The sequence below is a fragment of the Pseudorasbora parva genome, chromosome 22 (assembly GCF_024679245.1).
Source record: "Pseudorasbora parva isolate DD20220531a chromosome 22, ASM2467924v1, whole genome shotgun sequence".
Lineage (NCBI taxonomy): Eukaryota > Metazoa > Chordata > Actinopteri > Cypriniformes > Gobionidae > Pseudorasbora > Pseudorasbora parva.
Window position 1 is genome coordinate 31937839 of NC_090193.1, and position 25191 is coordinate 31963029.

Consider the following 25191-nt stretch of genomic DNA (forward strand, 5'->3'; position numbering starts at 1 on the left):
TTAAGAATGCACAGAGTACTTACCAACACCATGAAAACAAGTTCTCCGTAAACAAATTCAACCCCAAGCGTTCTTTAGAGTCATGGATGGTTACGTTACTGCTAATTATTTGTCCATTATCGTATAAAGCCCACCCTGACAATTTGATCGGTCCGAACAGCTCCTGTTCAAATATAGTTGCTCCTCAACGGATCAAGTCCAGACCGAACTTCCTGACCTCAAATGATGTGGTCGGGGCTAAATTTTGCTTGGCATCCAGGCTAGACTGAAGGAAAGGCTTATGAAAATTCAGCTTTGCCTACGTTTTAAAATACATTAAAATAGAAAACAGTTATTTAAAATTGTAATAATATGTCACAATATTACAGATTTTACTGTGTGTTTAATCAAATAAATGCAACCATAGTAAGCATGAGGATCTACAGGATGAAACATTCAAAAATCAAACCGACCCCGAAATTTTGATTATAATATTTGGTTTCACTATTAGAATGGTATCTATTAAGGAATGCCTGACCAATATCACTGCCTATGTGTGCCTATGTGTTTTTTTACAGACATTCACTGGAAACAGTGACACAGACACAGTGGTCCAACACAAACTCCCTCACTCAATCAGAACTCGATATATGCGTCTTCTGCCCCTTGAGGGAAGCCCCAGAGGAGGAATGGGTCTACGGCTAGAGGTCTATGGCTGCACATACAGTGAGTGATACATTACATACTGATCTTTTGAAATCATGGTAGAGATTTTCCATTGATTTTCTTTCTGCATTTTCATCATATAGTTTATTTTGCCCTTCTTCTGTTAAAGTTTGTATAAAACGGAAGTTGCTATTGTGAGGTCCAAGTGAAAACGAGAAAAAAAACTTGATTTTGTCAATTGGGAATTGGTTGGATCATTGGAAGTTTGTGGGTTACTATTGCTCTCATGTAAGACAGGTGACATGTTTGTCCCACCCTTCTTCTTTTTTTCTTTTTTTTTATAATGACGTTTATTATTTATAATAAATATTCCATAAAAACCAAGATTTTTCCATTTTGATTTTGTGGTCATGTCAAGCGTTTGATAAAGGTACTTTACTATCCTTTCCATAATGTAGGTAAAACCTACCTGTTGTTGCATATTTTATACCATACTTAAGATCTGAAGTTCAACTACATTCACACATTCAACTCATCTTAATTTTCAAATCAACAGGAAGTACGAGAACAGAAAGATCTCGGAAGGTCAGAGGAAGTTCAGAGAGCGGAAAGTGTTCTCACATTCTCTTTGATCTCCTTTTGCTGTTTTCCTCAGAGTCTGACGTGGCTGACTTCGACGGTCGCAGTGCCTTACTCTACCGATTCAACCAGAAGTCCACCAGCACAGTGAAAGACGTGATATCCCTGAGATTCCGGAGCCATCAGGCAGAAGGGGTTCTGGTTCACGGGGAGGGACAAAGAGGAGATTTTCTCACTCTGGAGCTTCAGCGAGGAAAACTCATTTTGCATCTCAATTTGGGTGAGAGGAAGAGAAGGGAAGGACACCAGATAAGTGAGAATAAAAAAGCACTGGATACCCCCCCATGAATATTAAAATGCTGAAGAATCTTATTCCGTATTATTCAGAATGTCCTTCTATTCTTTTATTCCCACTCAAGTGTCTCTTGATGGATCAGAGTCAAAATCACAGTGAAATTAGAGAAAAGTACCTCAGAAGTATCAGTTTTGGATGGATGGATGGATGGATGGATGGATGGATGGATGGATGGATGGATGGTCACGCACACAATACATCATGGCATTATACCTGGATAACGTTTCAATTCACTATACATTCGTGTTGTTGGCATTATATGCACATACGCGGCAATTGCCAACAAAACACACATTTGATGCAGTTTCACTTGCCGCCTGTGGTTTTTTGACTCGTGAATGGGAACAAACAAACACACTTGCAGAACTCCGTTGCTACTCCTGTGTGACGGATTGGGGCTGAGTCTCAGTCAGGTTAGTTTGTTTGTGTATTCTATTTTAATTTAAATCAGTTTTTTGTTTGCAGTAAGGAAATAAAACTCACAACAATATTATTTTGGGTTTAATAGACTTTATTTAAACTTTCGTTTGGAGTTAAGTGCGCACACTCTTTAACGAGTAGTTGGAGTTTATTCTTACCCTTCTTTTGTTTGTCTGTTTTGTTATGGCTGAGTCCCGTGAGCTGGTGCGCCGTCTAAAGGGGTTCGGGCGGAAACACTGGACATATATATACTGTTCCGGCCCGTAATCTAGCCGCACCATTCCTGGTTCTGCCTGGGGGGAGGACTCCAAGAACTCTTCCTCTTGTTTTGATATATATAGGAAGTAAATTCATAAAGTGGAGTAGTGTGACGAAGTGTTATTTAATGTATTTGTTTCCAGTTTTGTTTGATGTTTTCATATGTTTGTATTTTGTGTAATGGCCATTATTTGTGTATCTGTTTTCCCCTTTTTGTGTTAATTGGTGCTGGCCACCAATGTATAAAGGTATGTCTGGTGTTTGTAAGTGTTAGTGTTGTTCTGTGAGGGAACGGGTCCTGTAGTTCTTAGACCTCTGTTGTATTTCTTTTTAGAGGCAGATACAGAGACTTATGTTTATTGTATAAGTTGTTTGTTTGGTTGTTGTTTTTTCTCTTATATTTTGGTTTAGCCCAGTTAGGTTAACATTTGCTTTGTATTTTGTTAATCCTATTCTGTTGCAATAAACCCCTAAACGCTAGTATTAGCCTGCTGCCTCCATGTTCTTTATCCATTTACTGGCCACATCTATCACAATTGGTGGCAGTGGTGGGATGTGCCAGTAGGGGGCAGCAGTAAGTTGGTTTCCCCTCTCCTGTCATTGGTCAAAATGGGGCCGAAGAAAGCAGTGAAGGGCGACGAGATGGCCGTATCTGCAACGGGAGGTGTTGAGGCTGAAGTTCCGCTAGTTTTAGGTGACTCACAGAATGTTACTGTAGAGGAGTTACGAGACATGTTCCGGGCACATATGAAAATGCAGCAAGATAGAGATGAACGACTAGACCAGGAAACTGCACGGCAAGAGAATAGATGGAAGGCTTTGCAACATCAGTTCAGGCAGCTTCAGGACGAAGTGCACACAAGAACGACACCAATTTCTCCCCCGGGTCTTCAGTACACCCCTTTGAATCAAGAGAGTGAGCAGGGAGATGTGCGGGGGTCGTCAGCCATTGGGAGTCAAGTTGTAGAACAGGCAAGGGCTATGACTGAACCACGTCTACAGCCACTTAATGAGGACGATGACGTGGAGCATTTCCTTACTACCTTCGAGCGGATAGCCACAGCGTGTCGCTGGCCGAGAACGGATTGGGCCGTGAGGTTAGTACCGCTGCTTACTGGCAAAGCTCGTAGTGCTTATGTGAACATGGATATTAATGAATCTCTTGTCTATGATTGTGTGAAATCAGCAGTTCTAAAGAAATATGACATTAACCCAGAGACCTATCGTTTGAGGTTTCGGTCTGCAGATGTTGGAGCTGATGAGACCCCTAAGGAGCTCTATGTGCGTCTTAAGGACACTTTTAACTAGTGGGTTCAGCCCCAGGATCGGAGTAAGGAGGAAGTTACGGAGGTAATCATTATGGAGCAATATCTCCGTGTGCTTGCCCCAGAGCTGCAAACATGGGTTAAGGAGCATAACCCGGATTCGGCGGCAAAGGCTGCAGAACTGGCAGATGTGTTTGTTGCAGCACGACGAAGAGGTCAACCCTGGACTTACAACCAATGGAAAGCATTCAAAGACCCCAAGCGACCCAGTAAGAGATCTGTATCACCAATGAAGACGAATGTAATGGCAGGTAAGTCTGTGGGTGATAATGGTGGTCTTATTAGTGGGAACCCAAGATTTAACACCAAGGTTATTGTGTGCTATCAGTGTGGGCAGGAGGGACATACTAAGCCTAGGTGCCCTAATAAGCCTTCCACGCAGGCAAATCTCTGTGGGGTACCTAGACCTGAAGACCCTACTTGTAGGGCGAATGTTTCTTTGCATCATGTGACTGTGTGTTTGAATGGGCAGGAAGTGAGTGCTTTAGTGGATACTGGGAGTATGCAGACACTGGTCAAGTCGGAATTAGTTCCAGCCCATCTGTGGAAACATACATCTCCGGTGGCGATTAAGTGTGTTCATGGCGATGAAAGGTATTATCCTACAGCTGATGTTTATGTGACTGTGCAGGGACAGACTTATCTGCTGGAAGTGGGCCTATCACCTGAGTTGCCTTATCCGATGGTTCTGGGTCAGGATCTTCCGGTTTTATGTGATCTCCTTCCTTTGCAGGCTTGTAATGCAGCTGTGACACGGGCCATGGCTAAGACTAGTGAGGAGGAGGTAGGAGTACTTGGGTCCTTACCTTTTTTTGAGGCAGACCTTGAAGGAAAGCCAGGAAAGTCTCGGAAGTCCCGGAGTCAGAGGAAGTGTGAAAAGTTTCGACGGGTTGTGGTGAGTGAAAGGGAGTCTGCCCCTGAGAATACTTTGGGATATAAAGTACCTCGAGACATAGTACAGTTGCAGAAACATGACGACACAATTGGTCCCCTGTACAAGTTGGTAGAGAAGGGAACACTGGCTGGACAGGCAGAGGTGAGAGTCAGTCAGGGAATTTTTTTTTCCTGCAAGAGTGTTTTGTTTCGGAAACGTAGTTCAGAGCATCAGTTGGTAGTCCCCAGGGAGGGTAGAGAACTAGTCCTTTCTTTGGGTCATTCGGTACCTTGGTCAGGTCATTTAGGTAGGCATAAGACAACTGCACGTATCCTTCGGCACTTTTATTGGCCAGGCATGAGAAGGGACATAGCTGTCTACTGTAGAACTTGTCCGCAATGTCAACAGACCTCCCTGAGGGTTCCTCCTAGAGCACCTCTTGAGCCTCTCCCCATTATTGGGGTACCCTTTGATCAGTTGGGCATGGATATTGTAGGACCCTTAGAGAAGACCAAGGCAGGCAACCGTTACATGTTGGTCGTTACAGACTACGCCACAAAATATCCTGAAGTTTTCCCCCTCAAATCCATCAAGGCGAGAGTAGTAGCATGTTCCCTCATACAATTTTTCTCCAGAGTGGGGTTTCCTAAAGCTATTCTTACAGACCAAGGGTCTAACTTTATGTCAGAACTGTTGAAACAGGTGTATAAACTATTGGGTATAAAAGGAATAAGAACCACCCCGTATCACCCACAGACTGATGGCTTAACCGAACGCTTTAACCAAACGCTGAAACAAATGCTGCGCAAGTTTGTCACAGACAAAAGTGATGACTGGGATCAGTGGCTCCCATATCTGCTTTTTGCCTACAGGGAAGTTCCCCAGATCTCAACTGGATTTTCCCCGTTTGAATTATTGTATGGACGGGAGGTTCGGGGACCGTTGATGCTGTTGAAGGACATGTGGAATGGGGAACAAGACCGTGTAAGTCACACTAATGTTGTTGACTATGTTGTTCAGATGCGGGAGAAGCTGGAAGCCATGAGTGTGTTGGCCCATGAGCATATGGCAGAGGCACAGAAACGACAAAAGACCTGGTATGACCAGAAAGCCAGAACACGGAACTTTGAGCCAGGCAATCAGGTATTGGTGATGCTGCCCACTGATGCGAGCAGGTTAACTGCCAAATGGCGTGGTCCGTTTGAAGTGGTGAGGAAGTTAGGGCCGGTTACATATGAAGTTGCCACCCCTGGTCAGAAGCGTTCGAAGTGGACTTTACATGTTAACCTACTCAAAGAGTGGTTTGCTAGACCAAGGGATGCAGCAGGGGTGTTCCTGATCCGGAAGGTAGAAGATGAGGAAGAGGTGGAGGCTCAGTATCTACCAGTTCCATCTCCTTCTAGTCTATCCCTGAGTCACCTGACCCAAAGTCAACAGTTTGAAATCCAAAGACTGTGTGATTCCCAAGTGTTCCAGAAGAGGCCGGGCCATACCAGCTTAGTTGAGCATGATATTGTGCTTCGAGAAGGAGCGAGTCCAAAACGCCTGAGCTATAGAATACCCGAGCGCCTCTTGGAAGCTTTGCGCAAGGAGTTAGATGAAATGCTAGCCATGGACATTGTGGAACCCTCAAGAAGTGAGTGGTGCAGCCCAGTGGTGTTGGTGCCCAAAAAGGATGGCAGCCTACGGTTTTGCATTGACTTTAGGTATCTTAACTCAGTGTCAAAGTTTGATTCCTATCCGACCCCAAGAATCGATGACCTCATTGACCGTTTGGGTAAAGCCAACTATTTAACCACTATAGACTTGGCTAAAGGTTACTGGCAGGTCCCGCTGAGTGCAAGGTCCCGGGAACTCACGGCATTCCGGACCCCCTGGGGTCTTTATCATTTTTGCAAGATGCCCTTTGGCCTTCATGGGGCTGCTGCAACTTTCCAGCGGCTCATTGATCAGGTACTTGCTGGTTTGACTGACTTTACAGCTGCTTACTTGGACGACATTGTTGTTTACAGTTCAACTTGGGAAGAGCATCTGCAGCATATGGAAGTGGTTATTAACCAGATTCGATCGGCTGGGCTTACCATCAATCCTTCCAAGTGTTCCATCGCAAGAGCAGAGACTGAGTACTTGGGGTATGTGATTGGCCGTGGGGTTATGAGACCTCAAGTTCAAAGAATTCAGGCAATACAGAATTGCCCCAAGCCTCAGACAAAGTCGCAGATAAGATCTTTTCTCGGAATGGCAAATTGGTACAGGCGGTTCGTACCCAACTTCTCTGTGAGAGCAGCTCTCCTTACAGATTTGACAAGGAAAAACTGTCCGAACCAGATTCGGTGGACGGAGGAAGCAGAGCGGGCTTTTCAGGATATTAAGAATGCGCTGTGTCTGGGGCCAGTCTTAAATTGTCCTGATTTTGATCAGTCCTTTGTACTGCAAACTGATGCATCAGATGTTGGAGTAGGAGCAGTTCTTCTTCAGGGGACGCAAGAAGATCGACATCCTGTAGCTTATATCAGTCGCAAGTTATTCCCCAGAGAAGTGCGGTACTCTACAGTGGAAAAGGAATGTTGGGCAGTAAAATGGGCCCTTGATACGCTCAAGTATTATCTTCTTGGACGTGAGTTTGTGATTGAGACTGACCATAAAGCATTGCAGTGGATGAACCAGATGAAAGATTCGAATGCCAGGATTACACGCTGGTATCTGTCTATCCAGCCATATCGGTTTTCCATTCAGCATGTCCCAGGCCGAGACAATGTGATGGCGGACTTTCTTTCCCGCCTGCCGGCGTGAAACCAGAAGTGGGGGAGTGTGTGACGGATTGGGGCTGAGTCTCAGTCAGGTTAGTTTGTTTGTGTATTCTATTTTAATTTAAATCAGTTTTTTGTTTGCAGTAAGGAAATAAAACTCACAACAATATTATTTTGGGTTTAATAGACTTTATTTAAACTTTCGTTTGGAGTTAAGTGCGCACACTCTTTAACGAGTAGTTGGAGTTTATTCTTACCCTTCTTTTGTTTGTCTGTTTTGTTATGGCTGAGTCCCGTGAGCTGGTGCGCCGTCTAAAGGGGTTCGGGCGGAAACACTGGACATATATATACTGTTCCGGCCCGTAATCTAGCCGCACCATTCCTGGTTCTGCCTGGGGGGAGGACTCCAAGAACTCTTCCTCTTGTTTTGATATATATAGGAAGTAAATTCATAAAGTGGAGTAGTGTGACGAAGTGTTATTTAATGTATTTGTTTCCAGTTTTGTTTGATGTTTTCATATGTTTGTATTTTGTGTAATGGCCATTATTTGTGTATCTGTTTTCCCCTTTTTGTGTTAATTGGTGCTGGCCACCAATGTATAAAGGTATGTCTGGTGTTTGTAAGTGTTAGTGTTGTTCTGTGAGGGAACGGGTCCTGTAGTTCTTAGACCTCTGTTGTATTTCTTTTTAGAGGCAGATACAGAGACTTATGTTTATTGTATAAGTTGTTTGTTTGGTTGTTGTTTTTTCTCTTATATTTTGGTTTAGCCCAGTTAGGTTAACATTTGCTTTGTATTTTGTTAATCCTATTCTGTTGCAATAAACCCCTAAACGCTAGTATTAGCCTGCTGCCTCCATGTTCTTTATCCATTTACTGGCCACATCTATCACATCCTGAAAAACAAACTGCATCCACTGTTTCCTTAACACTGGGTTATTTGAAAAGCTGAACAAGGTTATCTTTCCCTCACAACCAAAAACACACTTCTTTAGTGATATTGTTGATTTCGTGGTCTAAAAACAAAATTACAGCTCTGTCATCGGCTTCCGTAACCCAAACGAAACTCGCTGAGGGGCACGCCCTTGCTCTCGCTCTGGTTGATGTGCGCATATGCTCATCCAGGAGAAGTACCATACTTATTAGAACTCTGAAGTAATTTGGCATAAACAAACTAATTCTCTCTTCTGCTGTCTCTGTACAGACGATGCCAAGCCCCAGTCTAGTGGCCGCTCATCTTCTGTCATGTTAGGAAGCCTACTGGATGACCACCACTGGCACTCTGTTCAAATTGAGCGCTTTAACAAACATGTCAACTTCACTGTGGATGGACACACGCAACACTTCCGCAGTCAAGGACAAGAGGACACACTGGAGATAGACTATGAGGTGAGATTCATTAAATGAATGACTATGGGCATACACTTGGTGCAATGTGATGCCAGGTGCAATGCAAATGTTGTCATTTTCACGTACAGCGCCACGTTGTTTAAATAGCAGATGCACTCGCACCCACAGTAACGTGCAGCAGCACACAAAATGTTTAAATTATAACATTAAAAGGATTCCTCTCTGGAGAAGCGTTCAGTCTTTCCGTTTGCAAATTCTGCCATGTAAATAGCGAATCCCCTATGGTGCAACTAGCTTTTAAAGGGAATGGGAGATGAGACTCATTAAGAGACTAGGTACAATCCTTTTGGTCCATGAACCGTTCTTTCTGTCTGTTAAATTAGCAAAAGTGGATTCAGACACGTCCTAAGTGCACCTGCCATGTGCTCAGTCAGCTAGAATAGGGCCCTAAATGACTAAAGGCTATCCCTAATACAAAGCAGACACGAACACAAATACATTTTTAAAACTGCATTCTTGTTATAACAAAACAAAACAAAAAGAAGAAAAGAAAAGAATAAGATCTATTACTGTGACATGCATAAAGATATCCCACTCCCTTGTTATCTGAAACTATGTTTCAAAATATTTTATTCAATCACTGTCACTGCAAACTTATGAAAGCCTGAAACAAAGTACCACAGAGAACGATGATTCCAGGAATCTCAGCACTCATAAGATGTAAACCAAATAATCTCACAAACCCTTTAAAATACACTAACGTTCAAAAGTAAAGGCTTGGAGCACTGTGTTTGGTAGTGTAGGGTCCTGGACTACTATCAGATTTAAAAGGTTAGTTCACCCAAAAAATGAATATTCTGTCATTAATTACTTACCCTCATGTCGTTCGACACCCGTAATACCTCTGTTTATCTTCAGAACACAAATTAATATATTTTTGTTGAAATCCGATGGCTCAGAAAGGCCTCCATTAGCCACGATGTCATTTTCTCTCTAAAGACCCATAAAGGCACTAAAACATTGTTACAAAGCCCATCTCACTACAGTGGTTCTACAAAAAAATTATGAAGCGACGAGAATAGTTTTTATGCACAAAAAAGAAAACTGAATAACGGATTCGGATCGCGTATCAAAACGCCAAACTGCTGAAATCACGTGACTTTGGTGATCCGAACCACTGATTCGATGCACTGATTCATAACGGTTCAAAGCTTTACGGAGCTATGTTTTGAAATCTGCCATTGTTATATATCATTATATAGTTGTCGTTTTTGCGCACAAAAAAATATTCTTGTCGCTTCATAAAACTATTGTAGAACCACTGTAGTGAAATGGGCTTTGTAACGATGTCTTTAGTGCCTTTATGGGTCTTGAGAGAGGAAATGACATTGGTGTCAATGAAGGCCTTTCTGAGCCATCGGATTTCAACAAAAATATCTTCATTTGTGTTCTGAAGATCAACTGAGGTTTTACGGGTGTCAAACGACATGAGGGTAAGTAATTATTGACAGAATTTTCATTTTTGGGTGACCTAACACTTTAAGTGTTTTCTAATATACTTTTACCTTTTTTGCTACCCAATTTTCTGTCCTTTTCACCTCTTCTTCTCTTTAACCTCCACCTCTTCCATCCTTCCACTTATTCTTTTTGTGTGTATAAGTGATTATTTCAAACATGAGAGCAGACACCCCAGACCCCCCTTTTTTTACTCATTCTCGCTTAAATGTTTAATAGGTTCAATACTGAATGAAAATTGATACCATTTATTATAGATTAACCTCGTTACAAACAGTTAAAATATTTACCACCTGCCCTTTCTCTCAATTTTTATTTTTCTTTGTTATTTTTTAAAGAGCTTCTAATGTTGACAAGGGAATCAAAGCATATAATTTTTTCATGGCGATTGTGAGTGCCTATTTGATACCATTACTATAAGGGTACAGCACTCAAAATAACAAAAGTACACATACACCACTATCAATGCCCAACTAAACTATACTGTATGCTCTGAAAATACAGCACTGCTCTCTATTTCTACAAAACAAAAGAGTTGCAACATATTTTTTGTATTAAAATATGGTATAAATACAATAGGCCTATAAAATTGCCTTCAGAAGTATTATCTGCTATGCAAACAGTATTGTTACTGATCTCTGGGATATGTGGTTGTTTTGTGTGTATGTGTGTGTGTTTCCATGTGTTTGTCTGTCCTTATTCAAGCTCAGTTTCGGAGGAATCCCTTTGCCTGGCAAGCCTGGGACGTTTCTCCATGAAAATTTCCATGGTTGCATAGAGAACCTCAACTACAACGGTGTCAATGTCATCGACATGGCAAAGAGACGGAAGCCACAGATCTATACCGTGGTAAGTTTGAACTTTTATAAGTGCTAGTGCCACTTTTCATCATGCCTAAATTGTGAGAATCAAAGACACCTTAGCTAGTGAGTTTGAACATCAAATTGCTATTCACATGGCAAGGTGAAACTTCAAAACCATAGCTTTGTTGGTGTGTTTTTTGTATTGTGTCATTTAAATAACTTTATTCACACAACAGGCATTTATATCCAATGCAATTTGCAACAGTGCCACATGGTAAATTACAGTAGCTCTGTGTGCACTTCTAAAATGTGGTTCTGCAATTGTGTGGAGTTGTGTGCATCGCACCATAAAAGAGCTCTCTTTCCCTAATTAAGAGGCTGTAAAGTCTCTCCTCTTGTCTTTTTCTCTCTTGCTCTCTCCGGGTGGTCTAATACACTTATCACAGACAGGAAAAGCAGAACACTGATCTTCATTTTTTCTTACCCTCCCTCTTGTCAGAGGCATTTTAAGACTAAGATCTTACCAGCTTATTGCAAAACATTCCAGAGTCCAAGAATTCACTGACTGAGTGATGCTCATGCAGTCCTATAGCTATTTTTTATATATTAAACTATTGTAGTACAATAACATTTGGGGCTACAGAATTCTCTTGATATTATAATCATGAATATTAATTCTGATTGACAGGCTGTATATTAAAATGGAGCAACTGTATGGCATATTCTTTATGTAGGTTGCGATTTTAAAACGATTTGAGAACTTTAACTTTACTTTGGTCCTCAAAACAAGTTCAATTAAACAGCACCCCTGCATTTATGTGCGCAATCCAAGTCAACTTTATTTATATAGTGCTTTTATAATGACGATTGTTTCAAAGCAAATTTTATTTAAACAGGAAAATAATGCAACAAAATTCGGCTGTACAGTTGCTTTGCAGAAAACGGTGATGTTATCAGCTCATTTTAATTTATCATATAGCGACAATGTGGGCAGATCCATAATAAAGTTAATACAGTTAATTTAGTAATTAATTTTATTTGGATATTTAGTTGAAATTTTAGTGTCCCCAACTGAGCAAACCTAGCCTGACGTGGTCATACTCATGTATGAATATGTATGAGTCTGAAACTGCTCCCTTGGGCTGTGATTATGGGGCGTGTTTCAACCGAACCAGGAAAGACCTCAATTGGATAGACCTACAACCAATCAGAGCAACGAAGCGACCACAACAGAGCTCAACTGCACTGTGTTGCCAAGGCCGCGTTTTTTTTTTCGTGGGTTTTTTTCTATAGACGCGGGTTAAAGCAACTGTTATGTGATATATAGACCCATGAGTGCGAATTGTAGCAGGCAACCTTGCCAAAATAACACACATTTTACCCCCCAAACACCATCTTTTTCCCGGAGAACCCCCCGAGAAGCTATTGTTTAGGGCTAGTAGTTGGCGGGTTTTGTTGTGAAAACTTGGCAACCCTGTCTGCACGTGCGCTGGAATAAACGATCTTAGCCGGTGTTGTAAAAAAAAAAAAAAAAGAATTGAATGATACACAGAGTACTTACCCAACATGATCATCATTTTTTAGAGAAATTGTGAAGGTGAATGCATACACAAACAAGCTCTCCGTTTAAGATTTGAACAAATATAATCCAAGCCCCTTTGATGACGTGCATTATTACGTTATTGTTTATCATCTGTCCATCATCGTCTAAAGCCCGCCCTGATGATTATTTACTCCTCTATGGATCGAGGCCAGACCGAACTGCCCGACCTAAAAATGTTGTGGGCGGGGCTAAGTTCGGCTGGCATCCAGGCTAGAGCAAACCAAGCCAAAGGCAACAGTGGCAAGGAACCAAAACTCCATCAGGGCATGATTGAGAAAAATAAACCTTGGGAGAAACCAGGCTCAGTCGGGGTGCCGGGGTTTATTTCTCCTCTGGCCTATTGGCTTTCATGCTCACATTGTAAATGGCAAACCTAACTGTTTTATCATTAAAGTGTTGAGCGGTATTGATTTATAGCAGAATTTCTCAAACTTTATGATTTGGGGCTTCCTTACGTTTTTTTTTTTTTTTAAGCTCCATTAAAGTCTTAAAGTCTTTAATTAGGTTTGATCAAATTTTAGGTAATACAAAATAATAAATATCTTGAATGGTACCACACAAAATAAAATAATCACTTTAAGAGAGAAACAGGAATCATTATATGGTTAATGTGGTTATTAATCTTAAAGGGATGGTTGATTATGGTTTTCCTTTTTTAACTAATAATAAACAAAAAAATAATAAACAACATCTGCAAAGTTATGACGCTCAACATTCAAAGAAAAGGGATTTTTTTTAATAAAATCACTGGTAACACGTTACAATATGGGTGCACTTATTTGCATTAATACATGCTTAATGAATGCACAGATAATCACAAGTTAATAAGTTAATGTCTGACTGTTATGAAGAAATAAACCATTTATTAATGATTACTGTATGAACAAACAACTAATGAGCATTCTATATGATTAATGGATTAAATCATATATGAATTGTATTGTATGTATTAACTCCCTAATAACATTATATTAACTAAAATGTAAATTAATATATTAATTATCACAATGGTCAAAGCTATGTACTTCAGCTTCCAGCTGCCTGCTTTAATTAATCATTAGCTAATGATTTACAAAGATATCATTATGTTATGGCTACTTGACTGTTGAGACACATCACTATTAACTAATTATTAAGAAACATGTCATTGTAACACAAATGCAATAGCATGTAGTAAAAGCAAGATGACAACGTCATTTATAACTGTAATTATACTAAACTATACTGTTCTATCTTTATGTAGCATATATTTTCTGGCTCTTTAGGCATCTTACACCAGTTCCCACAAGAGCTATTTATTGATTATCATGATATAATATGCTAATCAGTGACTCAAAGTCCACATCAGCTGCATACATTTATCAACTTAAGTCTCTCCATCATTGTCAAACGGTTTGAACAAAAAAGGTATAGCAGTGGGTGTCTGTGTGAGGTAAGCAGAGCTGCTAACTTGAGCTCTTGAGCTAAAACTTCACATACACATTAGAGACTTATTTTACATCTTGTAAAAGGGGGCATTATATGGCCTCTTTAAACTTGAAGGGTTAGTTCACCCAAAAATGAAAGTTCTGTCATTAATTGCTTACCCTCATGTCATTCGAAAGTTGTAAGACCTCCATTCATCTTCGGAACACAAATGAAGATATTTTTGTTGAAATCCGATGGCTCCGAAAGGCCTCCATTCAGACCAATGTCATTTCCTCTCTCAAGACCCATAAAAGGCACTAAAGACGTCATTACAAAGCCCATCTCACTACAGTTGTTCTACTATAAATTTATGAAGCAACAAGTATATTTTTTTGTGCGCAAAAAATACAACTAAATAACGACTTATATAGTGGTGGGCCGATTTCAAAACACTGCTTCGTTCAAACCGAACTGCTGAAATCACGTGACTTTGGCAATCCAAATCATGATTCGATACACTGAGGCTTTATGAAGCTGAGCTGAGCTCCAAGGCTTTATGAAGCAATGTTTTGAAATTGGTCCATCACAATATGTCGTTATTTAGTTGTTGTTTTTTTCGCACAAAAACTATTCTCGTAATTATTGTAGAGCCACTGTAGTGAGATGGGCTTTGTAACAACGTCTTTAGTGCCTTTATGGGTCTTGAGAGAGGAAATGACACTGGTGTCAATGGAGGCCTTTCTGAGCCATCGGATTTCAACAAAAATATCTTCATTTGAGTTACCAAGATGAACAAAAATCTTACGAGTGTCGAACGACATGAGGGTAAGTAATTATTGACAGAATTAAAAAATTTTGGGTGAACCAACCCTTTAAGATAAAATCTTTAATCTAGATCATTTTAATCTTTAGTCTGATATTTTAGTTGCACATTAAATGTAAACTAGGCTTCTCTCTGGGCTGCCCCATTACAGTAAGAATAGACTAACACCACTTTTTATAATGTTCTACATATAGATAGACTGTTGGCACAATCATCTGATTATTGCCTTTCTTTCTTGCTTGCTTTTCATAATACAATATTGATTGATAGGTAATTCATATGTTTTGATTAGTTACATTATGTGGGGTCTATAAACCCAAGTTTGAGAGATGCTTAACTAGAGTGTGTTAAACCGTTTGCTAACCAGCTTCTGCCAGCACATATTGCTATTGCTTCAATAATTCACTTACTATGAACCAAGTGCCCATGCCCAACATCAGTATGATTTAATCCTCCTCGTTTCCATCTTGTTTTTCATAGTCCTTTCCTTTTTAATTCTGCTTTTCACAAATTCATCTTTTCTTTGTCTTTCATATGTTCTTCTTCTATCTCTTCCTTACTAAGGGAAATGTGACATTCTCCTGCTCTGAGTCTTCCTCAGTGGCTGTGACGTTCCTCAGTTCCACAGGAAGCTTCTTGGCGCTCCCTGCAGATTATTTTACAGAGGGTCTTTCTGTACGCCTTCAGTTCCGCACGTGGAATCAGGAGGGGCTGCTTTTCTCAGTCCCGCTCTCTCATGATTCAGACCCCATTAACCTGCTTCTGCAGCTCAACCAGGCCCGGCTGCTTCTCTCCTTCTCTGGAGGGCCACTAAACTCTGCTCAGGTTTTCAGTGGTAAGATATGTAGGAGCAATAGTATTTAATTTGTTAATACATTTTTAGATATTGTATACTGATTAAAAGGTTAGTTCACCCAAATATTTAATTTATGTCATTAATAACTCACCCTCATGTTGTTCTAAACCTTTAAGACCGTTCATCTTCAGAGCAAAAATAACAATATTTTTAATGAAATCCAAGTGCTCTCTGACCCCTCCATAGAGAGCAACGTTATTACCACTTTCAATTCCACGATGTTATTAAGTGACAAAAAAAACTTCTTCTCTTCGGGTCAGTCTCCAACGCTGTTTACGTGAGCAGGAGCCGGCCAATACTGAGCCAGCATTCTGTCGTACAACTCAGAAGCATGTTTTCAATTTGAACAGCATAGGAGACTGACATGGAAGAGAAGAAATTGTTGAATATCATAACAATAAGGTTGAACCACTGTATTCACATGGACTACTTTAATGATGTCTTTACTGCCTTTCTGGGCCTTGAAAGTGATAATAACATTGCAGACTGTGGGGGGTCAGAAAGCTCAGATTTCATCAAAAATATCTTCATTTGAGTCCTGAAAATGAGCGAAGGTCTTTAAAGGGTTAGTTCACCCAAAAATGAAATTGATGTCATTAATGACTCACCCTAATGTCGTTCCACACCCGTAAGACCTTTGTTCATCTTCAGAACACAGTTTAAGATATTTTATATTTTAGTCCCAGAGCATAATGCAGTCAATGCCCACTTTACTGTTCATGTCCAAAAGCTAATAAAAACAGAGCCGATCCTGACCTCCCTGGGGCCCTAAGCAAAATTCTGCTAAGGGGCCCTTCTAACTGACCCGTAAGCTATCTAAACCATTTGCCATTGCCATGCAGTTACACCTGACAACTTAGTGCTCCCAATACAATCCTCCCTCCTTTGAACAAAACAGTCAAAGAATGAGGTTCAAACAAACAATATTTATTGAATAGTATTTTCTATATAATCTTAAGATAGTACTTGCTGAAGACAGCTTTACTGTTGGTGAATCTGGCTGTACTGGGTCTGTGCTAGTACTGGCTGAGGCTGGATGTGGATCATCTGGGTCTGTGCGTGTACTGGCAGATGATCCAGCATCTTCTCTACGTACAAACTTAAGAATAGCACCTGCAAATTATAGATAAAATAATTTATAAGCAGCATCAGACCCATTCAAACTGGCTCCCCCAGATTTCCTTTTATACATTTTCAAATATAAAATACTATTTATAGTATGGCTTGGCTCTTGTAATGTTTAACAAACTAGTGATTCAGATATCAAGAATCTCTGTGAGTGATGACATCATTGTTGATATCAAGAAATTACTTTTGTACAAGTGAACATGTAATCCCTGATATCAAAAAGACATTGTTACTAGTAAAAATTACATACTTAATATCAAGAATTCATATTCACATTCATCGTAAATAGTGAACATTTATTTATTGACATTAAAAATGCATAAATTGTGAATAAATAAAAGCTAAAATGGCTTGTCATAGGATGCTATTGTGTTTTATATTATGCATGTAAAAGCAATATTTGATTTATTGTTATTATTTACTGAGGGATGTGAATCTATATTGACCAGTATGTCCAGCTAATTAATATCAACATTTTACATTCAGTATAGCCTATAAATCAATACTCAATCAATGTCAAATTGTCAATACATTGCTTTCCATCTTGCATAATCTGTGCAGTAGTTTAGAGTTGTAACTAAACATTGACTAAGACTAGATAATTTTTGTCTTGTTATGTAGCCTATGTGCACTTATGATGATGAGGAGGGCCATCATGCCCATATATTGTTCTGTCGGTCTGGTATCCACACGGATATTCTGATGGAAAATACACTTTTCATTTCGTGCACACGCATATGAACGCATGTTCATGCGCGACGTGGATCTTTTCCGAGCTGCAGTAAACAAACACCGTTGCTGTTTATCAAAAAATTTAATTTTTTAATAAAAAAAAATTAAAAAATGTTTAAAAAAATTTACAAAAATAATTTCTGCGGCACAAAGACACAGAACACAGCCCTGAAAGCGGCTGGCATTAGCTAGCCAGACAGACGAAGAGATGCTTAGCCTGCCTGTCCAGCTTAGCAAGACAACAGAAGAGATGCACATCAACTCAACTTTACTGTTATTTACTGACATCAAACTTGGAGATGAGAGAACACAAGTTTAACTGATTGCTGTTCCTGCAATTCACTCTCGTGGTGTTTTTTTCCTTTTCATGGCCAGAAGGATAATTCCGCTTAATTTTATCATCAGTGTTTACAACATTGATTGATGCGCTTTGACACGAGGGGGAGGCGGGGCCTTGAGTAAATTGCGGGGCCCTACGCAGCTTGCGTATAGGGCTGTTCGGCTCTGAATAAAAACATCATCAAAGTAGTCCATATGTGACATCAGTTGGTTGATTAGAATCTCTTGAAGCATCGAAAATACATTTTGGTCCAAAAATATAAAAAACTACGATTTTATTCAGCATTGTCTTCTCCTCCATATGCCTCCAAAATGAATCAAATGGTTATTGAATCAGTGAATTGATCAATGATTCGGGTCGCCAATGTCACGTGATTTCAGCAGTTTGGCAGTTTGACGCGAACCAAACTGCTGAAATCACGTGACATTGGCGACCGGAATCATTGATCGATTCACTGATTCATTAACCGTTTGATTCATTTTGGAGGCACATGGAGGAACGACATTAGGGTAAGTCATTAATGACATCAATTTCATTTTTGGGTGAACTAACCCTTTAAGGTTTAGAACGACATGAGAGTAGTTAATGACAGAAATTTCATTTTTGGGTGAACTATCCTTTAAATTTTCTATGCAGCTTTCATTCTGAGGCTGGGCAGTCTGCCTTGTTATGCCAGAACTGTTTGTGTTTCAGGTCAGAATTTGAGCGATGGACAGTGGCATTCCATAGCCGTCGAGATCAAGGGTCAAAAAGTGTCTTTAACAGTCAACAACCAGAAGCCTGTCACCATGGAAATCATTGGCCTTAGCCATAATGTGCAAAGAACTACCATCTACTTTGGAGGTACAGCATTAGAAATGGAAATAGCTAGTTTATCCTCATTCTTGGAGGAGTTACTGGCTATATTCAAATTCAGGGATAATAACTTATTTTGATCTATTATCTCAGTACTGAACTAGCATGATAGCTGTGGGCAAAAAGCAGTTATTACCCAAAACATTTTCCTGAATGCAAAGAACAATTTTCTTCTGCCTTATTAACTCTAACCTCTATCAACCAAATGTTCCTCATGTTCCTGAATGAAATACAATCTGAGAGCATTCTTAGGGTCTATTCGTTTCACACGTACAGTTATTCTTAAATCTTTTTACTTGGAGGGTTTTTGTTTTTTCTTTTTAGTTCATTCATGCAGCTCTAACCGCATTCAATTACTGCAAAGGATAAATGCGTTTTCTTTAAAGCTGCTATTGAAATCTCTGACTCAAACTTCCAATGTCTTAACTAAGACCTCTAAATCTCCCATTTTGCTTACTTCTGGGACAATGCAGTCCTGCTGAGATTTTATAAGCTGCTTTGCAGAGATTTGTCTTAGTGCAACTTAGTATTAGTTGTGGATGTTGTTTTTTGATTTAAAAGACAGTAAGTTGGAATTTTCCATTATTTTAGGCTGCCCTTTATTCCAGAGCAATTTCATCTGTGAGAACCACAGCAGAGGATTTCAGGGTTGCTTTCGTCTCCTTTTCATCAACAACCATCCAGTCGACTTCCTTCAGATTCAGCAGGAAAGCCTGAGCAACTTTAGCCAGCTTAGCTTTGATGTTTGCAACATACAGGACAGGTCAGTTTTCCCCATTGATTTCTTGCTCACAGTTTTCTTACTACTTTTATGTGAATTACTATGCATGACGTACAAAATGTAGTGATCAGCTATATAATTTGGCTCATAACAAGGCCCAGATGAAACAGATATACATAATTTCTTTGCCTTTTCTATGCTAATTTTGGAGGGAAATCTGTTAATGAAATAGAATTAACAGTTAATGGAATAGGCCATTACAATTCTATATAGAATTTTTTTCAGAAGCAGATTCAATGTGATCCAACTCATTACCTATATCCATAGAATAATATTGAATAATAATATTGTTTGTAATAACATTACACTCAGTAATACAATTTTGTTTTGGGGTATGATAAATAATAACAGTTATTATTACCATTACAAAAAATCTAGAAATTATCACTTCAAATGAACTTGTTCATCCTAACAGGTGTTTACCCAATCTGTGTGAACACGGTGGTCAATGCATCCAGTCATGGGACCAGTTTTACTGTGACTGTTCTGGAACAGGATACACAGGAGCCACCTGCCACAACTGTGAGTTATGCAAAACCCCATAACAGCCTATGCCTGTTTGGTTACTCAGATGTGAGTTTAATTTCACTGTTTTTCAGCATATTACTGAATAATGAGAATCTGAAGGCATGTACTTTTATTTTAGGTATCACAGGTTTTAGGTTTATTTCAGGTATCACAGATGCAGTCAGAATGATAACTACTCTAATTATTTGAAAAAGATTCATTATAAAGAATAAATTAACTATTAAAAACACAAAATTGTTTACAAGTTTTAGAGCGGTAGGTAATTGTCATCTACAGGTGCCAACATTTTGTGGAAGAAAGTAGCCTAAGGGGTGTGTTCACACTTGGCATGTTTTGTTTGCTTAAAACGCACCCTGGTGTGATTGATGTGTTAGTGCTGTTCATTTGAATAAGCGTGAACCCTACCATCCGAACCCTGGTGCACACCAAACCTCTGAAATGATGGTTCTCTGTCCGCTTCCAAATGGTGCAATGAATTAAATTTGAACACAATACGGACCAAATTGTTTGTCATTCTGGTTTAGTCCAGAACAAACTAACCAAGTGAACTACAAGTGTAAACGCACCCTAAATGAACTTAAATTAGTATAACATTTCAGTTAAGTTGGTGAGGTCTGACTTTTCCCATAGTTTAGTTTGTAATTTGTATTGTTCATGTAAACTATATTAATGTTTTTATGATGCTAATAGGAATAAGCCAATGCTGCTTACCTTTTATCTTTAAATCATTAACATAATTCATAATCCATCACTTGACAGCTGCAAGTGTAACAAAGATTTGAAACTATGCACTCACCAATTTATCCATTTCATTTTGGCATCTGTGTCTGATAGTATTTTGAGTAAGCTGTAATTATTTTCGCCAGATATATTTCTCTTTCTACGCTTTCTTGCTGTAATCAAATTTGTTGGATCAATATGTTCTAATCTGCCACCACATGCACCGTTTCATCATACGTTCATGACTGTTCACGTTCTCTGGAGGAGAGAGAGGCACGACAATGCCATCTGTTAGACTTATTGCATTAAAAGACTGAGAAATGCAATATTTCCATTTTTACAAGTCCTGCTGTGCAATTCACCGTCACCAAAACAACACTTGCAACAAATTAGCTCACTCTACCGCACAGAGTACTTCTCTGTCATGACGAACGGATCCCAAGTAAACAGTAATTACCTCTGTTTGCTAAATTAACTGTTTACAATGTCATTGTTAGGGAAGCTAATTTAATATAAATATAAAAGGATGACTTTGCACGACACACTGGTTTTATTTCTGACTGATTTAACAAGTATCGGCTGTTTTTGGCTAGGAGTGCTCAGTTTGATTGATGCTGCTGATAAGTAAAAGTTGACACATGTTTGTTCTCATTATTTCACCTTAAACTTTAAGGCAAAAACAAAGTTCTTGATCTCACTTTATTGTTATTCTTTTACCTCCCACAGGATCAGTATTCCTGTGCCAAGCATGCTGATGTGCCAAAATGCAAGCATTCTGTAATCAAACACAACATAAACACAACAGCAGCAGATTTATTTCCATCATTTCTATGATTCATCATTTTCAGCAATATATGAGCGATCCTGTGAGGCCTTCAGGAAAACAGGAAGCCAGTCGAGTGTGTTTACAATCGACCTTGATGGGAGCGGACCTCTGGAGCACACTCAAGTTAACTGCACAATGGCAGGTGACTGACCTAATTATGCATACTCAGCTTTGCACATTTCTAGACGTATCATACACTGATGTTCATCATGTTTAACATTATTCAATGATGAAGCTCAAAGCTCAGCACTTCTCATTTACAAACCTGATTCAGTGCATGGACAGGTGTGACCGCAGCATGTGTGGGAGACTGCCTGGAGAAATCACACATCTCATTAAGTGAGTTCAGCATCTCATGCGGCTGTCTAGTTCAGCAGGTTGGATTAGGGTTGGCCAACCTTCCTCCCAGGGAGCCTCCGGTGAGGCAGAGTTTTTGCTCAGGCACCACATAAACATCCCTGATTCAGCTAGACTGGATCCAACGGAGCAGTTGATGAGTGTTACCAAGACATCTAGATGGTGTGATGTAGATGTGGTTTAGATGTTTTCATGTTTCGCCTAGACTGTGGGAGAAACCATTAAGAATAGTTTGTGCCTATTGATAGCGTTGTTTATTTCATGTGATATATGACTGATTATAACCCTTCCATCATTTCATCATCTTTGAGCAATTACTCCTGCTAGAAACTGTGTGTGACAACTGTGAGAAATGCAGGTTTTTGCATTGGAATAGAGAGTACCGAATTTGACCCTGTGGGCCAGATTTACAAACAGCTTGTGTTAGCGCAAACCCTCTTTTGGCGTTAAAACTACTGTCAGGATTCACTAAAGACAAAAAAATAGCAATGAAAAGACTTGGACAAAACTATTTTTGCAGCTAACCTTATTGCATATTCATTTGTAGGAGTTTCCCTTTCAGGCATTACATTTATTGAAGGAAAGTATTTCAATAATTCATGCAACATGTATTTGCAGCATTATTCAAAACCAGCATTGCTTAACCCATTTTGCACTTGACATGGCTGCGATTGTTTTTTAATTTGCACGATGTCAGTTGATCACCCACAGAAATTTCCACATCCATATTCTCTTTTATCCGGTTGTTAAGGCTAACGTCACGCGGCAGCGCTTCCGGGTCCAAACGCTCTATCTTATACCACAAGAAAAACTACAAACGGTGCTAATATACACACACAATGTGGTGTGATACTACAAAAAAAGCTGTAATCATAACCTTTTTCTCCATACCAAAATTCTAGATGGCCAGACAGTGATTCATCTTTTTTAATCGTTAAAATATTAATGTATGTGACGCTGTGAGCACAGAGACTGTTATGTAGACTGTAAGTATTTAAAATGTTAAACTTTTTTAAACGTTTGATGTTTAATATGAATAAATCGCGCTCATAAACGGGCGTCAATGGCATTATCAATTGAAACGAGTTGAGGCTTGGACCCGGAAACGGCGTTCCTTACGTCACGACTTAACAAGCGGATTGGAAAGCAGTTTCACGCTAATTTGCCCTGTTTAGTACATCTGGCACAACGTGCTATTCACATTGTAAAAATATTACAGGGTAACATTCTGGTGCATGTACATTTTACAAATTATAACCATATATGTTAACAAATTATATAATGTTACTATACCATACTATGCAAAATAACATTGACTGATAACCACCATAATAATACAGTTGACATGTTAGAAAGTCACATAATAAATTCCATAAAACATGGCCAATGCTCATATATATAGTGCACTGGGTCATACACAAAAAATCTCCATCAGGGTAACATCTGACACTTAAATAGTTAAATGTAACAAACAAAAAGGGAAGGAATTAAAACGATGTATATAAAATATAAGCACAGGGATTTCTGGAATGTCCTTTTACCAATTTTTTATTGTCAACGATATAGTAATTTATAGTATATTGTCATGAGTTATGAGTTAACTCGCGATTAATCTCAGTTTAATCGCACGTTTTTATCGGTTCAGAATTTTAAGTTTTTAATACTCTAATTAACATGGGTATGGACAAATATGCATGCTTTATGCAAATGTATGTTTATTATTAGTGAAACCATAGAGACAGAGCGACACGTGTCATAATATGAAAGCCACGCCCACCGGGGGTGGGGGGGTGTACAAACCAACCGTCTCCATTGACTTTCTATTGCGGGAAGCGGCCTCCTTGTCATTTCAGACTTATTACAAAAAACAAACAATGTCTAAAAGCTGATATAAGACAAGGTGTACAGAAAACAAGCTAAAAAACACAGAACCAAAAACCAAGAAGTTTTTATAAGCTGTTGACCCAAAAAACAAGCGTTTAAGGACAAAAAAAGTGGATACATGCACTTGAGACAGTGCGACTTGTTATATTACACTGAGAACTACGCCCACTGGAGGGGAAAGTAATCAGAGACAGGAAATATAATATATAAAACTGACATTTGGATATTTGACAAAATGTTTACTAAACATGTAGACATACTGAGTGTCAGGATCCCAAAATTGACCCATTGTTCCTGCTAAAGCTTAACATCTTATTGCCTGTATCCACTTTTGTCTCCTTAAATGCTCTTTTTTAGGGTCAGCAGCTTATAAAAACTTGGTTAAGTGTTTTTTAGCAGCTTTTAGACATCGCAATACAAAGTCAATGGAGAGCATTGGATTGTCGCCCCCACCCCCACCCCCACCCCCTCCCCCCGTTGTGGCCGTGGCCTAAATACGCTCTGTCTCTATACTCAGAGCATGCTGACTAGAAATGTATCAAAGGTTGCAGATGTTTTTCAAAGAACTAGTTCATGTCTCTTATACTAAGCTTAAAAATTGAGGATGAGCAGTGATTTCTCTCATTTTAAGAATATAAATAAAGGGAGTTTTTACACTGGCAGTTTAACTCAGAACAGGGCCCAGTTCATATAAAAAATTGGTAATGTGAAAGCTGTCATTCGGACCTGGAGGAGGTCCACATTCCACGAGTGGGAATATAGCGCGGCCCCTTTGAGAGATGCAAATTCCCTGTTGAACTGCCGGTATTGTGTGTGTGTGTGTGTTTGTGCACCGAACTCTGCCGCGATGTGAACAGTGTGAAGAACATGGACTCGGGAGCGCTCTTGTTCAGAAAAGTAACCTGCATATTAGTTTTAGCCGACTGTAATGTATTTAGTTCAATAAAACACATGTACTGTAAGCGGTGATGGTGTTAATGATTTACCTGAGGGAGAGTGAGCTTGCAGTGCATCGCGCTCAAACTGCAGAGAATGTGTCCCCTTTTCTTTCAACCTGGAGTCTAATAAAAGTTAAGCAGAAAATATGGTAGCTTATGTAGGCTATAACTGCACTTGTTTCAGAGTAATGTTATTGTTAACCCTTTTCTTTCCCTTTTAAAGGGTTAGTTCACCCAAAAATGAAATTGATATCATTAATGACTCACCCTAATGTCGTTCCACACCTGTAAGACCTCCGTTCATCTTCGGAACACAGTTTAAGATATTTTATATTTAGTCCGAGAGCATATCCAAGTGTATGCACACTATACTGTCCATGTCCAGAAAGGTAATAACACATCATTAAAGTAGTCCATATGTGACATCAATTGGTTAATTAGAATCTCTTGAAGCATCGAAAATACATTTTGGTCCAAAAATAACAACAACTACGACTTTATTCAGCATTGTCTTCTCTTCCTTGTTTGTGTTCAATCCTCA

At 39.4% G+C, this 25191-nt stretch overlaps 1 protein-coding gene across 4 annotated transcripts in view; it reads left to right on the top strand.

Annotated features, from left to right (window-relative positions):
• The window catches only part of cntnap5l (contactin associated protein family member 5 like), a 98498-nt gene that overhangs the window by 55928 nt on the left and 17379 nt on the right, over positions 1-25191 (top strand). For all 4 annotated transcript variants that reach the window (XR_010900531.1, XR_010900532.1, XM_067430961.1 and 1 more), the window contains exons 4-12: positions 558-705; positions 1301-1504; positions 8409-8593; positions 10775-10918; positions 15270-15540; positions 18455-18604; positions 19208-19379; positions 19813-19919; positions 21494-21613. Coding sequence is in view for 2 of the 4 variants with exons in the window: in XM_067430961.1 (XP_067287062.1) it covers positions 558-705; positions 1301-1504; positions 8409-8593; positions 10775-10918; positions 15270-15540; positions 18455-18604; positions 19208-19379; positions 19813-19919; positions 21494-21613 (1501 nt within the window). In the remaining 2 variants the exon portion in view is untranslated. The remainder of the gene's footprint in view (positions 1-557; positions 706-1300; positions 1505-8408; positions 8594-10774; positions 10919-15269; positions 15541-18454; positions 18605-19207; positions 19380-19812; positions 19920-21493; positions 21614-25191) is intronic.